The following is a 12,539-nucleotide window of genomic DNA, read 5'->3' on the forward strand; positions in this document are numbered from 1 at the left end:
AGTATTAGCTCATCTTACTTAGGTCAGTTTGTGCACGCTTAAGGAAATGTGATTGGCATGGGTTTAGATCTACTGGCAGTTTTACTTGTTCCTGGGAGATAACCAACTGCTTCATGAATGCTGTTTGGTTGCTTTGTTTAGCTGTACAATATGGTATGTCAAATCTTTGTTGGTTCATTCTTATGGCTGGTCACATACACCTCAGAACCAAGGGAAGTGTTCCCTAATCTGTTCTATGCAGTTTATAAATGCCTACCACACATATTTTTAAGGAATTCATGTTTGTAAATCCATCAGCTCATTGGAAGTTGAAATTAGAACAAAACTTTGCCTTCAGACGTGTTGTTACATTCTGTTTTTTATTCTTTCTATCCTTTTGATGCTCATGTTGGTTACATTGTTTGCTATTCTTTTCACCTTGATGAATGATTGCCAGTTGCTTTTTGGGAATTTTGTGATAAACAATTTATTCAAATTTGTTCATTACTAGTAACTTTTAGTTATATGGAGTCTTTCATGTTATCTTGCAAACTTGGCATTAAATGATGGTAATTTCCTCACTGTCTTCCAGATTTGGTTAGATTGCAAGAATGTTTTTGAGTAAAATCTATTAATATTTGGCCAACTAAGATAACTATCTCCCTTTGCCAACTAAATCTGCTGCTTTGCAAATCTGTACTTGATTTCTATGCATGACAATGATCTCATTTTTTTTGTTATGTTTCCAGGTATTCCTTCACAAAGGCATTCTGCATAGCATTTTTCATGACCTTCTTCTCTATGTTTGATGTTCCCGTCTTCTGGCCTATACTGCTCTGTTACTGGATTGTTCTTTTTGTCCTTACAATGAGGCGTCAAATTGCACATATGATCAAATACAAGTATATTCCTTTCAACATTGGAAAGCAGGTAAATCTCAAGTGCCTTGTAGCAACCTTTTTTTTTTTTCACATGGAATATGTTCGTGTAAGTGCCTTTTATTTTTGACTTGTTACTGTGCTAGCCAGCACAGCAAATTTAGCGGAACGAATATATGATAACTTTCTGTTTTTTATCCCTTCAACAGAAATATGGCAGTAAGAAATCTGCTGCAAGTAGCAGTGGTTCCCGTGGGGACTAAACCTTGACCGGTTCATAGGACTTGTAGAAAAGGACCAGATGGAAAAAAGTGTAGACCTGAAGATTCGCGATAATTGATTTTTTTTTTTTCTCTTCATTTTGAAGACATGCATTAATGTTACGGTGGATTTAAATATGCACTTGCAATTATGCCTTGGCATTTTATGATGGCGGGGTGCTGATGTCGCAGAAGTAAAAACTTTATTGTTTATACGCATATTTGAAAGATTCAGTTAAAGTTTCTGAAAAATTATCTTATGTAAACTGCTTGGTGCAGTATTATTAGTTAACTCTTCGGTTTTCTTCATTGTTAGACCCATGGAAATTGTCATTAGAAGTTAGTGAAAGTTTCTTGCAAATCAGAAGTTTTGTTGCTAGCAGACATTTGATTTAGTTTTCCGTTCCCTCTCTACCTCTCCTTCACTCCTTTTCTACTGTTAAGCTTGGCTGACAAAAACATGTCAAGCAGAGAAGATTGAAGAGCTATTTTGTGTGCAGCGAATCCAATCTTCTAAAGAAAAGTGCTATTTGTGCTTCCATGAAAGATAAAACTCTCCTATTTTTAGTTCTTTTCATTCATTTTAGATCTGTTGTACTATTTTTATTTATTTTTCTTTAAACATGATTCAAAACTTAATATTTGTTTTTCCTTTTTCTGATTGCTATAGGTAGTGGTTATAAACTTAATATTTATATATTTTTTAAATATGTCTTTATATTCTCTTCTCCTCTAATTTATATCCACTTTTCGCTATCAAATTCTCAGAAAATGCAGAGAATTTTGTAAGGTTGATTTGAGGATTTGCATTAAGGAGAAGATATTCAGTCTCACTAACATAACCATTTGGACCAATTCTTTTGTCGTCTTTCTTTAACTAAGGAAGTTCGAAGAAATTCATAGTGGAGATTTTTATCTCGCCGTAAACTCACAAACAGTAAATATAAAAATCCTGTCTGTAAATTATAGGACGGTAATCCATTGGTAAAATGTGATTAATTTTGAAAATCTTTTTCAAAATATGTTTTATTCCAAAATTATCAAAACCAGTTGAAAAACCCTACAGACAAGCACTTTATATTTGCATATTCACGGCAATCAAATATTTCACGATCAACAATACATACCATACTACTTGTATCATTTTCCACATTATAAAAAGAAAAGTAAAAAAAGTATAAACATGAGATAGAAATCCTAACACATAAATCGCAGAAAAAGAAAAGAAAGTGAAAATTGTCTAATCCGTCGTTACTATTTAAAAAAATTACGCATGTACATTGGCAATTTTTCGACTAAAAATATAGACTGTTAGCAAAATGTCAAAGCATTTTCAATGTAACTATAGATTATAACTGATATGTCTTAATAAATAGAAATTGTGAATAGTAATGTGGCTGAACGTATATTTGTAGATAATAGATTTTAAAAATGGATCTCAATCCTACATCTTGTGTTTACTAACCCAACAACTAACTCAACCCCAAAACTCACCGTTTAATGAAATTTGTCTCACACAAAAAGCAAAAGTCTCTCGTCTTCTCTTCTCTCTCATCCTTCCAACTTCAAAAGCTCCATTGTATGAACCCTAGCTAATGATCAATCTCAACCACCTAGTTGTTTCTCCATTGCTTTGGGATGGATATTCATGACATGAAACTTCGAATTAAACCGTGAAATAGGTAATAATAGACCGGTAATGGATTAAAAATTGAAACTGCTGCCTCACCACTTATCTCGTCTCAGCAATAAAAAGGTAATTTCCAATTATAAAACGTATACTTAAACGCTTCTGAGCATTTATTAATGCCTTCAAACTCGAAAGAAATTCCCTGATCAAGCCTCTTAAAAATAAAGGAAAAAAAACAATGCAGCATACCTAGAAGGCTAAACATTCAAACAAATCAAAAATGTATACTAAATACCAAAAGTATCGACCATGGTGATGCATTATCCATCCCAATTTTATAGGATGGTTTACGGTTCGAAACTAATTATAGAACACAACAAGGTCTTTTTCTTTCCGTTCTTTTTTTTTTATATTTTATTTTACAGCAATAGAAGCATAAACTATATACTACCTATATTTGACAGGAAAGCTTCATCAAGGGTCATGGTCTCGAATATGTTGCTCGACAGTAAACATCGAATTGTTGCCAGCATATGCAACCCTTTTAACGAGTCGGTTTAGAAGTTTTGAGGATGTCATGAATATTCATCTCAAAACAATGGAGAAACAGCTTTGATGAGATTGATCATTAGCTAGGGTTTGTACAATGTGACTGTTGGAGTTAGAACGATGAGAGGGAAAAGAAGAGGAGAGGCGTTAGCCTTTTGTTCGAGACAAATTTAGTTAAACGTTCAGTTTTGAGGTTGAGTTAGTTGTTCGGTTTAGTAAACCCAAGATGTAGAATTGAGACCCACTTTTATTATTTTTTATTAATAATTTTAACTCTAATTTCATTTTGGGATGCTATTATCCTTAAACCTCGTAATTAGGGTGTTAGTGAGCTAAAGGTGGTTTTGGAGTGAAAATATAACAAGTCACAAAGTTGGTGGTGAAATTGTATATTAGCCAATACTTTCAATGACACAAACTTGCTTAGATCAGGTTTATGAGCACGACCAAACTAATCAAAGTATATATTTTTTAAAAGATTATTTTCATTTTATTTTTTTTAGTGAATACTCAAAAATACTTCGTTTTAACGTAAAAATTAATTTTTATTCATTTAATTCATAAGTTGATTTATAGACTGAATTTAGGCAAGTCAATAGAATAAATTTAAACCTCAATATTTAATAATCAATGTATTTATCTAGTAAGAATGACAAGTTGTGGCAAGTGGCAACAATTAAATTGATAATTAAATAATTGTTAATTATATAGATTTAAGGCTGTACTTCTTACAAAAAAAATCTTGTTGGGCCTTAAACTTTGCCAATAATCTATTATACTTTTCAAGTTAAGAATTTTAATAATATTACATATATTTTTACACTAATAATAATAAATTTCTATATTTTTAGTTTTTATATGTAAACTATTAAATTGATGCGTGGTTATTCCACCTTTTGGAGTAATAATTTTATATTTTTCAATCATGTAATAACTATTTAATGGATATAATTTTATAAGTAAGAATATTTAATAAAATAATTTGTAAGTTTAAGTGTTTAGCAAACTTAATTTCATGGATTAATGGGGTGAAGGATCCTTGGATTCCTTGAGAGGGTTCATTTTTGGTGGAGGATGGGGTAGGTTTCATTTATCATAATATGAGAGTGTGTGATTTATTTAGCCAGGAAGGTAGAAAGTGGGACATAGCTAATATGAACCTCTTTAGTGTTAAGTCGGGATACCATGTTGGTCTACGGGTTCTAGGGAGAGAGCCGGTAAGGAGGGAGGGGGAGGTGTGGGGGAGGGTGTGGTGGTTGGGTGTTCGGGCTTTGCGTAATGTGTTGCCTACTAGAGAAAGGTTGAGGAATAGATATAGAGGTCTAAACATTGATAAAAAAATGTTATTTTTGTGATAAGGAGGAAGATGGTCATGTTCTTCTAACATGTGAGAGAGCTCAAGGAGTGTGGAGAAGGGGTGGCTTTGGAGACACTAACCATGTAGTATCTTTTTCAGATTTTTTGATGCAGGTGTGGGACATTAAAGGGAAGGAGACAGCTGAACTTCTAGTGGTCTTAGCATGGCAAATTATGGAAAGCTCGTAATGTCTTTCCATGGGAGAATAAATTTTTATCTGTTAATGAAATTCATGCAAATGCATGCAGTGTGTGGCGTGATTGACGGGCTGTTTCGAGTGTGCATGCGCGTTGTAGTGGTGGAGTTGGTGATGGACGTTTAGGCAATGCTGGAAATCTTCGGGCTCCTGCTGTCGGGCGAGTCAGCTCCTTCGTTGATGCAACTCAGCAACGGCCTACTAGGCAGGGCTTCAGGACCAGTTCAACCAATCCCCAGCTAGACCTGGTGGCGAATGGATGGAACTGCTTCGTGGATGGTTCCATTTTTGTTGCACAGGACTTGGTGGGATATGGTATTGTGGTTGAGGATGAGGAAGGCAGGTTTATTCGAGGTCAATCTAGTTATGATGAGGGTCCAAATGATCCTCAAATCTCGGAAGCTTTGGCGATGTAGGAATGTTTGAAATTTGCTCAAGAGAATCTTCCTACGGGGTATTATTTTTTCAGATTCTCATATTTTAGTTCATGCTTTAAATTTTAGTGTTGGATAATTCTTGTTTTGGTTTTAATGTGGAGGATTGTAAACATTTTCTATCACAGATCTGATGTTAGGATCAAATAGGTTCCAAGACAAGTTAATATGACTGTTCATTCACTCACTTGTAAAAGTATCCGTCCGTTATGCTGTGTCCATAAGTGGGATTTAATTCCAGATTGTTTTTTTTTGTATTTTACTCTTTGGTTTAATGAAGCTTAATATTACTCTAAAAAAAAAAATTTAATTTGATAAGTTAAAATATTTAATAAGTGAAAATAAAGTTGAATTGTTTTTCTGAATTTTACTTTTTGATTTAATGAAGCTTAGTATTACTTTTTGAAAAATAAAATTTAATTTTATAAATTAAAATATTTAATAAGTGAAAGTAAAAATTATTAGCGCAATAAAATGTGAATTTATCTCTTTGGCCATTGAATAATTATTTACATATAATTTTATGAGTTTATAATATTTTGGAAAAAAAAAAACCCGAGACGCCCTGTCTCAGCAGGGTTTATACATCGACCATTCTAACGACCGCCCTCCTTTCATTTTCTCTCTCTGTTCCTGCAGAGAGAACTTTAAACTGAAAACCCTAATTAAACCCCACCTTTCAATATACCATGGGCAAAACTAAGGTAGGTAAGCACCGTTTGGACAAATACTACCATCTCGCCAAAGAACATGGCTATCGATCCCGTGCCTCTTGGAAGCTCGTCCAACTCGACTCCAAATTCGAGTTCCTCCGCTCCTCCCGCGCCGTCCTTGACCTCTGCGCTGCTCCCGGCGGTTGGATGCAGGTGGCGGTGCAGCGGGTGCCAGTGGGCAGTCTCGTCCTTGGCATCGACTTGGTGAAGATTGCGCCTATTCGTGGGGCGGTTTCTATCGAGCAGGACATCACGAAACCGGAGTGTAAAGCTAGGATTAAGAAAATTATGGGAGAGAATGGGGTTAAGGCTTTTGATTTAGTTTTGCACGATGGTTCCCCCAATATTGGTGGTGCGTGGGCGCAAGAAGCTATGGCTCAAAATGCGCTTGTAATTGATGCTGTGAAACTGGCTACGCAGTTCTTGGCTCCTAAAGGCAACTTTGTTACCAAAGTAAGTTTTTTGTTTAGTATTTGGTTAAATTATGTTTGCTTGCTAAGAAACTTGGAAGAGAAAGGAGAACCTTTTGCGTTCTATGTTTTATTTTTATTGGATTTATTTGCCAGAAATGAACAACGGATAGTTCAATCGGCTAGATAGTTATGAACTTTATATAGTTTTGATTGGATGGTATTTAATTGAGAAAGTGGGAGAAAAGAGGAGAGAATTTTTAGATGTTTTTATGTATGTTGTTTTATATATTTCAGTTCAGCCTGCTAATCTATATATTTTTGTGGTGCTAAAGGTAATGAATCCTTTCCTCTCTTGCTTAATGAACTGATACAACTCAGTTTGAACCATAGGAACAAGCGGTTCTATATTTCATCGAATGATGTGTTTAACTCTGAATTTTTGTTGGGTGAATATAGTTCTTATCTCTTGCTTTACTTTAGGTTTTCAGGTCTCAGGACTACAATTCGGTCATGTATTGCCTCAATCAGGTAAATTTCTTCTCTTTAAAATCCAGTCATATCTCTCTAGGTTTTCAGGTCTCAGGACTACAGTTCTTATCTCTTAATTTGCCTTTGCAGTTGTTTGAAAAGGTTGAGGTGGATAAACCAGCTGCAAGTCGTTCGACATCTGCAGAAATCTTTCTCGTGGGCTTAAAGTACAAGGCACCAGCAAAGATTGATCCACGTCTTCTTGATGTGAAACATTTATTTCAGGGTTCCATAGAACCACAGCGAAAGGTTTTTCTTTTTTCACGAATTCTCTCTTGCCCCTTTCATCTTTCTTCTCCCTGGTTATAACTTGATTTTGTTTGTATGAATCCTTTGTGTAGGTCATAGATGTACTCAGAGGAACAAAGCAAAAGCGACACCGAGATGGGTAAGCCATTGAATTTGAGATGGTCTTTAAGAGCCACATAATGTTTTTCATTTTTCACAATTTAATCCAATAGTACGTTGCCTGCATTTGCTATTTTTGAGTGAATATTTTTAAAATGTTTCAAAATGTAGCATAATTCCTTCCTTAGATGAGGCAGTACAGGAGAAGTTGTTAAATGAAGTTGACATATTGAATTCCTAATTATGCATGTGCAAGTATGTTATATTATGGTAAACTCCAACAACAGGTATGAAGATGGAGAAAGCATTGTGAGAAAAATATCTTCAGCTGCTGATTTTGTTTGGTCTGACACGCCTCTTGAGATCCTTGGTTCGGTTACTTCTATAGCCTTTGAGGACCCGGCTTCTTTAACAATAAGGGATCATGCTTTAACAACAGAAGAGGTGATCTTTCTTCTTTCTCCCTTTTTCGCTGAATTTTGTCCAAGTTTTGACTACTAAATGAACTATGCATGTGGCCAGGTTAAAGCTCTTTGTGATGATCTTCGTGTTTTGGGAAAGCAAGACTTCAAACATTTGTTGAAGTAAGATGCGTATTCTTTGCTTCCATTTTCATTGAATTTTAATAAGCCTGTGCAATTTCATCAATAGGATAAAATACTAAAGCTACTTTTTGTGGTTCTGCCTATGGGTAGCACTGTAGCAGTCACTTGACTCCTGCTCTTTTGGCAGCTCAAGAAAAACATTTTGTTGACCTGTATTTCCTTTGTCATTCCTTTTGGATCTGGTGGCATATACAATTCTTTATTAGATTTTATATTATGCGGTGGACATTTTTTTATGCTTGTAGTGCGCCAAATCACATACTACCTTTTTTTCACTTAGATGAGGCAAAAGGCAGAAGGATTTTTCTTCCCTTTCAGTGTGGAAAAAAAATCAGCTGTTGATTATGCCGGGCGAAAATGAATTTTCTCTCCTACAACACCAAATAAAAAAAAAAGGAGAGTAATGATTTCTTTTTGTTTGTTATGCAACAAATAACACGAAACACTTGCTTTTAAGAACAAATGAAAATTGGTACATTTGAAAGTATTAGCTAGCTACTTCACCTAGGACAGTTTCTCAAAATTTTGACTTCCTTTCTGAGAGTTATTATAGTAGTTAATTTGGTCTTATAGGTATGCTTTTTGAAAGCTGTAGCTTGCAATTAATAGAGAAACTTAACAAGGTAACACCATTACCGATCTGACTGATGTAGTTTATGTCCTGCCCAAAGGTAGAGAAGAAGCCCTCAACGTAACCCAATATTTTTCTTGGATAGAAAGGCCCTTTATGCAACTGTTGTTCTTCTTTTAGTAGTAATGGTAGGAAAACTAACAAGTAGGTTTTTTGGGTCATGTTCTAAATTTATATTTTATTAAGGTTTGTGCTTCTTTGTTTTTACTTTATGATGATATGTAAGCCAAAATGCATGCCTAAGATGCTTTCCTGTCTCTCTCAAGACGATGCTGGTTTATGGCTAGAGATGACTTTTGTTTTACCATTGTTTTCTTCACAATAAGTTCTCATATTACTTTTGGGCTAGCCTATTTTTACTAATCTGACATGTAGTTAAATTCGTCTATACTGTAACTGCGTGATTGGATTTCTGCCTTTATTACATTGGACTCAACTAGGAGGTGGTCACTCGTTTAAAGACTGAAAGAAATGTTGGTGGAATTTATTGGGTTTCTATTTAATAAGTATTTTAAGTTATTAAGTGCACAAGTGACATGAAACAATGAAGAAAAAAGATTATCTGATTAAGTTTTTGGAAATTGAGCTCACTGTTGAGTTGTGACTAAAGATGACTCTTTGTTACAACAGTGATTATATATATAGGTGCTTTTGTAGCATTGTGCTTAGTGCAAACAGTGAAATAGGGAAATATATAGGGGCTAATAAGTTATGCACAGCATTTGTTATATATTTTGGTAACTGCACAGTGCATGAATATTACTAATATTAGTTTTGTCACATAGGTGGCGAATGCAAGTAAGGAAGGCTCTATCCCCTGCTCAAAAGGGTAGTACTGCCACTGCCACTTCCACTGACGGTGAAGAAAAGAATAAGGAGGATGAAGATGATAAATTACTAAATGAAATGGAAGAGCTGAGTTATGCTATAGAGCGGAAGAAGAAGCAAGCTAAGAAACGTGATGCAAAAAGACGAGCTAAGGTTTGTAAGATGTCCCTGTTGAAAGCTTTATCTTGTCAAGGGTTGGGTTTCCAAATCACGAATATATTCAAATATAAGAAAGTTGTAATTAATGTTTTAGATTGATTTAGCATTTTTTTGACCTGTGATGGGAAAAGAAAAGATTGTGCTTGTTTTGAGTTTTGAATTTTGCATGCTAAGTTATGCTTATTGATTGCTGTAGTATATATGTTGCTTCATGATATTAAAATATTTCCAGGACAAGTCTCGGAAGGCAACTGGAATGCAAATAGATGCGTTGGAAGATGGCTACACTGACATTGAGTTGTTTTCTCTTTCTTCAATCAAGGTCTGTTTTCACTTTTTCTCTTGATCTTTGATTATTTGTGTCATTGCTGGTTTGGAGGTGACATGTTTGGCATTAAACAATCTTTGTTTGAGAAAATCTGTTGGGTAAATGGTTTTTATTTTTGCTTTCTCATTTAATATTCATTTGAGGATGGGCTAGACTGGAGATCTAAAAATTAATTATACGATTTCTTGATTGAACCGAATCTATGATTTTGTTGAAAATAAAAGTGAATTTCTTGTGTATGATGTTACTCTCTAATAGGTTGATGCTATATGATTTTGCAGAAATGCCTACATCTAATTGTAGAGGATAAATGTTTGCAGACCCTGGAATGACAAACCCTCTCATTTTGTTAATTTGTTTTTCTATTATATAAAAATTACTCATCTTTGTTAGTGGTCTGAAGATAGATTTATCTCTTGGAATATTGAGTACAATTATTAACTATGATTATCATGCATGACAGCCCCTCCCCTACTGGGAAGAACTTTCTGGAATTTTTGTAATATATAAACTCAATAGCTGTTGTACTTGGACTCTCTTTTTGGCTACCTTAGGGAAAGAAAGATCTCGTAGCTGTTGATTCTGCTGAATATGATGGTGAGAATGGTAATTTAGAAGACAGTGAAAATGATGATTCCCATGATGAAGGTCAGGAGCATGCGTCCAGCGATATAGACTCTGATGAAGACCGAAGAAGGTTGTCTCTAACATCCTTTCATTACTTCTGATATTGCTTGAGGAATCTAAGCATTATACTTATTTGTCATTTTTTGTAATTTGATATTAGATATGATGAACAAATGGAAGAGTTTCTCGATCAGGTATATGAACGGTTTGTGACCAAAAAAGAAGGAAGTACTAAGCAGCGGAAACGTGCAAAGAAGGCTTATTCTGAACAACTTGTGGAGGTATGAAGATCTTGCAGTCAACTCATGAATTTCAGATATTTCTTGCTTTGAGTCTTCTGTCAAGCAGACCAAAAAACTACAGTTTATTCGACAGTTGTGTAGTTTATGTTGTTTTATTGGTAAAGTGTGTAGTTCATTTTTGTATTACAAGAGTCTTGATGTGGAAGTTTGGCAATGCTGCCTTAGTTTTTGTTTTCCATGGTGTTGTTTACTGTCTCGTATTTAAATGTTCTTGCTTGGTGCAGGGTGATGATGATGGCAATGTTATTAATTCTGATTATGATTCAGATGAAGAACAAGGTGATCAGGAAGCAAATCCTCTTGTGGTACCACTCAATGATGGGGAATTGCCGACCCAAGAGGAGATAACAGACAAATGGTTTAATCAGGATGTCTTTGCTAAAGCTGTAGAGGATGGAGACTTGGAAATGGCTGACAGTGAAGCTGAAATGGAGGTAGATATGCAGGAGAAGAAATTAGCAATTCCAGAGAAGACAGCAAAAACTGCTGTGGGCTCCAAACACAAGCAACCCCAAACTTCCAAGGCACAAGAGGACTTCGAGATAGTCCCTGCCCCAGCTACAGATTCCAGTGAAGATTCATCCTCAGATGAATCTGATGATGATGATGCTGAAACAAAAGCTGAGATATTGGCTTATGCTAAGAAGATGCTGAGGAAAAAGCAAAGGGAACAAATGCTTGATGATGCATACAATAAGTATATGTTTGATGACGAGGGCTTGCCTGGATGGTTTGTGGAAGAAGAGAGAAGACACCGCCAACCAATGAAGCCCATTACCAAAGAGGAGATTGCTGCAATGCGAGCACAATTCAAAGAAATAAATGCTCGACCTGCTAAGAAAGTGGCACAGGCCAAGGCTAGAAAGAAGCGGGTGGCAATGAGGAAGCTTGAGAAGGTTCGCAAAAAGGCAAACAGTATATCAGACCAGACCGACATCTCTGATCGTTCAAAGAGTAAGATGATTGAACAATTATATAAGAAGGCGGCGCCTAAAAGGCCTAAGAAGGAATACGTTGTAGCAAAGAAAGGAGTTGCAGTAAAGGCTGGGAAAGGTAAAGTCATTGTTGATAGACGGATGAAAAAGGATGCAAGGGTACATGGTATGAATAAGAACGGAAAAGGTAAAAAGGGAAAGAACGTGAAGGGTCAAAGAGGTAAAGGATCTGCAAAGGGCTTAGCTAAGAACGGTAAAAAGGGAAACAAAGGAAAAAAGATGGCCATGCATGAATGAAATTTTGCAGTGCTTACATTTTGCATTCTTGCAGGCATAATTTTGTAGTCTTCCAATTTTTTTTGTTTGAAAGGTGAATGGTAGAACTTGTTAAGATTGAAATTTTGGCACTGATATTTATTGAGGTATCTTATTCTGTCGTGAAGTAATGCTTTAACTAATTGTCAGAATGAATGGCAATGAATATTTGGATCTTCTTGGTATGTGATATTATAGCCTATGGAAAGGTGTCTATTAGCCAATTTTTGAATTGAACTTTTGTTTCTGATTAAAATTATAGTGATGAAGGGTAAAAAAATGCAAAATAATTTTTGTTGACTAAATTTTTAATATTGACGTTTTGTCAAACCATATAAATAAAATAGAAGGAAGGGAGTATATGATTTGAGTAACTAGATATAGATTATTATTAAATATGCTTTTAAAAAGTATTTTTAAAATTATGTTGATAAAATTTTATATGTATATGTTTAGCATTACCACATGTAAAATTAACATTAGATGTATTCCAAAGTATTTTTAATTAAATTTATAGTTTTATC

At 35.0% G+C, this 12,539-nt stretch overlaps 2 protein-coding genes across 3 annotated transcripts in view; both read left to right on the forward strand.

The window, feature by feature from the left end:
- The window catches only part of RER1B (endoplasmatic reticulum retrieval protein 1B), a 29,689-nt gene extending 28,205 nt beyond the window's left edge, over nt 1–1,484 (forward strand). For both annotated transcript variants that reach the window (XM_012211861.4, XM_012211862.4), the window contains exons 3-4: nt 729–909; nt 1,067–1,484. In XM_012211861.4, coding sequence (XP_012067251.1) covers nt 729–909; nt 1,067–1,120 — 235 coding nt within the window. In that variant the 3' untranslated portion in view covers nt 1,121–1,484. The remainder of the gene's footprint in view (nt 1–728; nt 910–1,066) is intronic.
- A 4,352-nt stretch (nt 1,485–5,836) lies between these two features.
- Nucleotides 5,837–12,200, forward strand: LOC105630145 (FtsJ-like methyltransferase family protein). The gene is made up of 11 exons (XM_012211863.4): nt 5,837–6,449; nt 6,890–6,937; nt 7,028–7,186; nt 7,279–7,325; nt 7,573–7,729; nt 7,808–7,869; nt 9,307–9,502; nt 9,741–9,830; nt 10,391–10,533; nt 10,624–10,744; nt 10,990–12,200. The coding sequence occupies exons 1-11, from the start codon at nt 5,973–5,975 to the stop codon at nt 11,995–11,997; spliced, it is 2,508 nt and encodes an 835-aa protein (XP_012067253.1). The 5' UTR covers nt 5,837–5,972; the 3' UTR covers nt 11,998–12,200.
- The last annotated feature ends 339 nt before the right edge of the window (nt 12,201–12,539 follow it).

This window comes from Jatropha curcas, chromosome 1 (genome assembly GCF_041381405.1).
Source record: "Jatropha curcas cultivar XTBG-Jc1 chromosome 1, XTBG_Jcur_1.0, whole genome shotgun sequence".
Classification (NCBI taxonomy): domain Eukaryota; kingdom Viridiplantae; phylum Streptophyta; class Magnoliopsida; order Malpighiales; family Euphorbiaceae; genus Jatropha; species Jatropha curcas.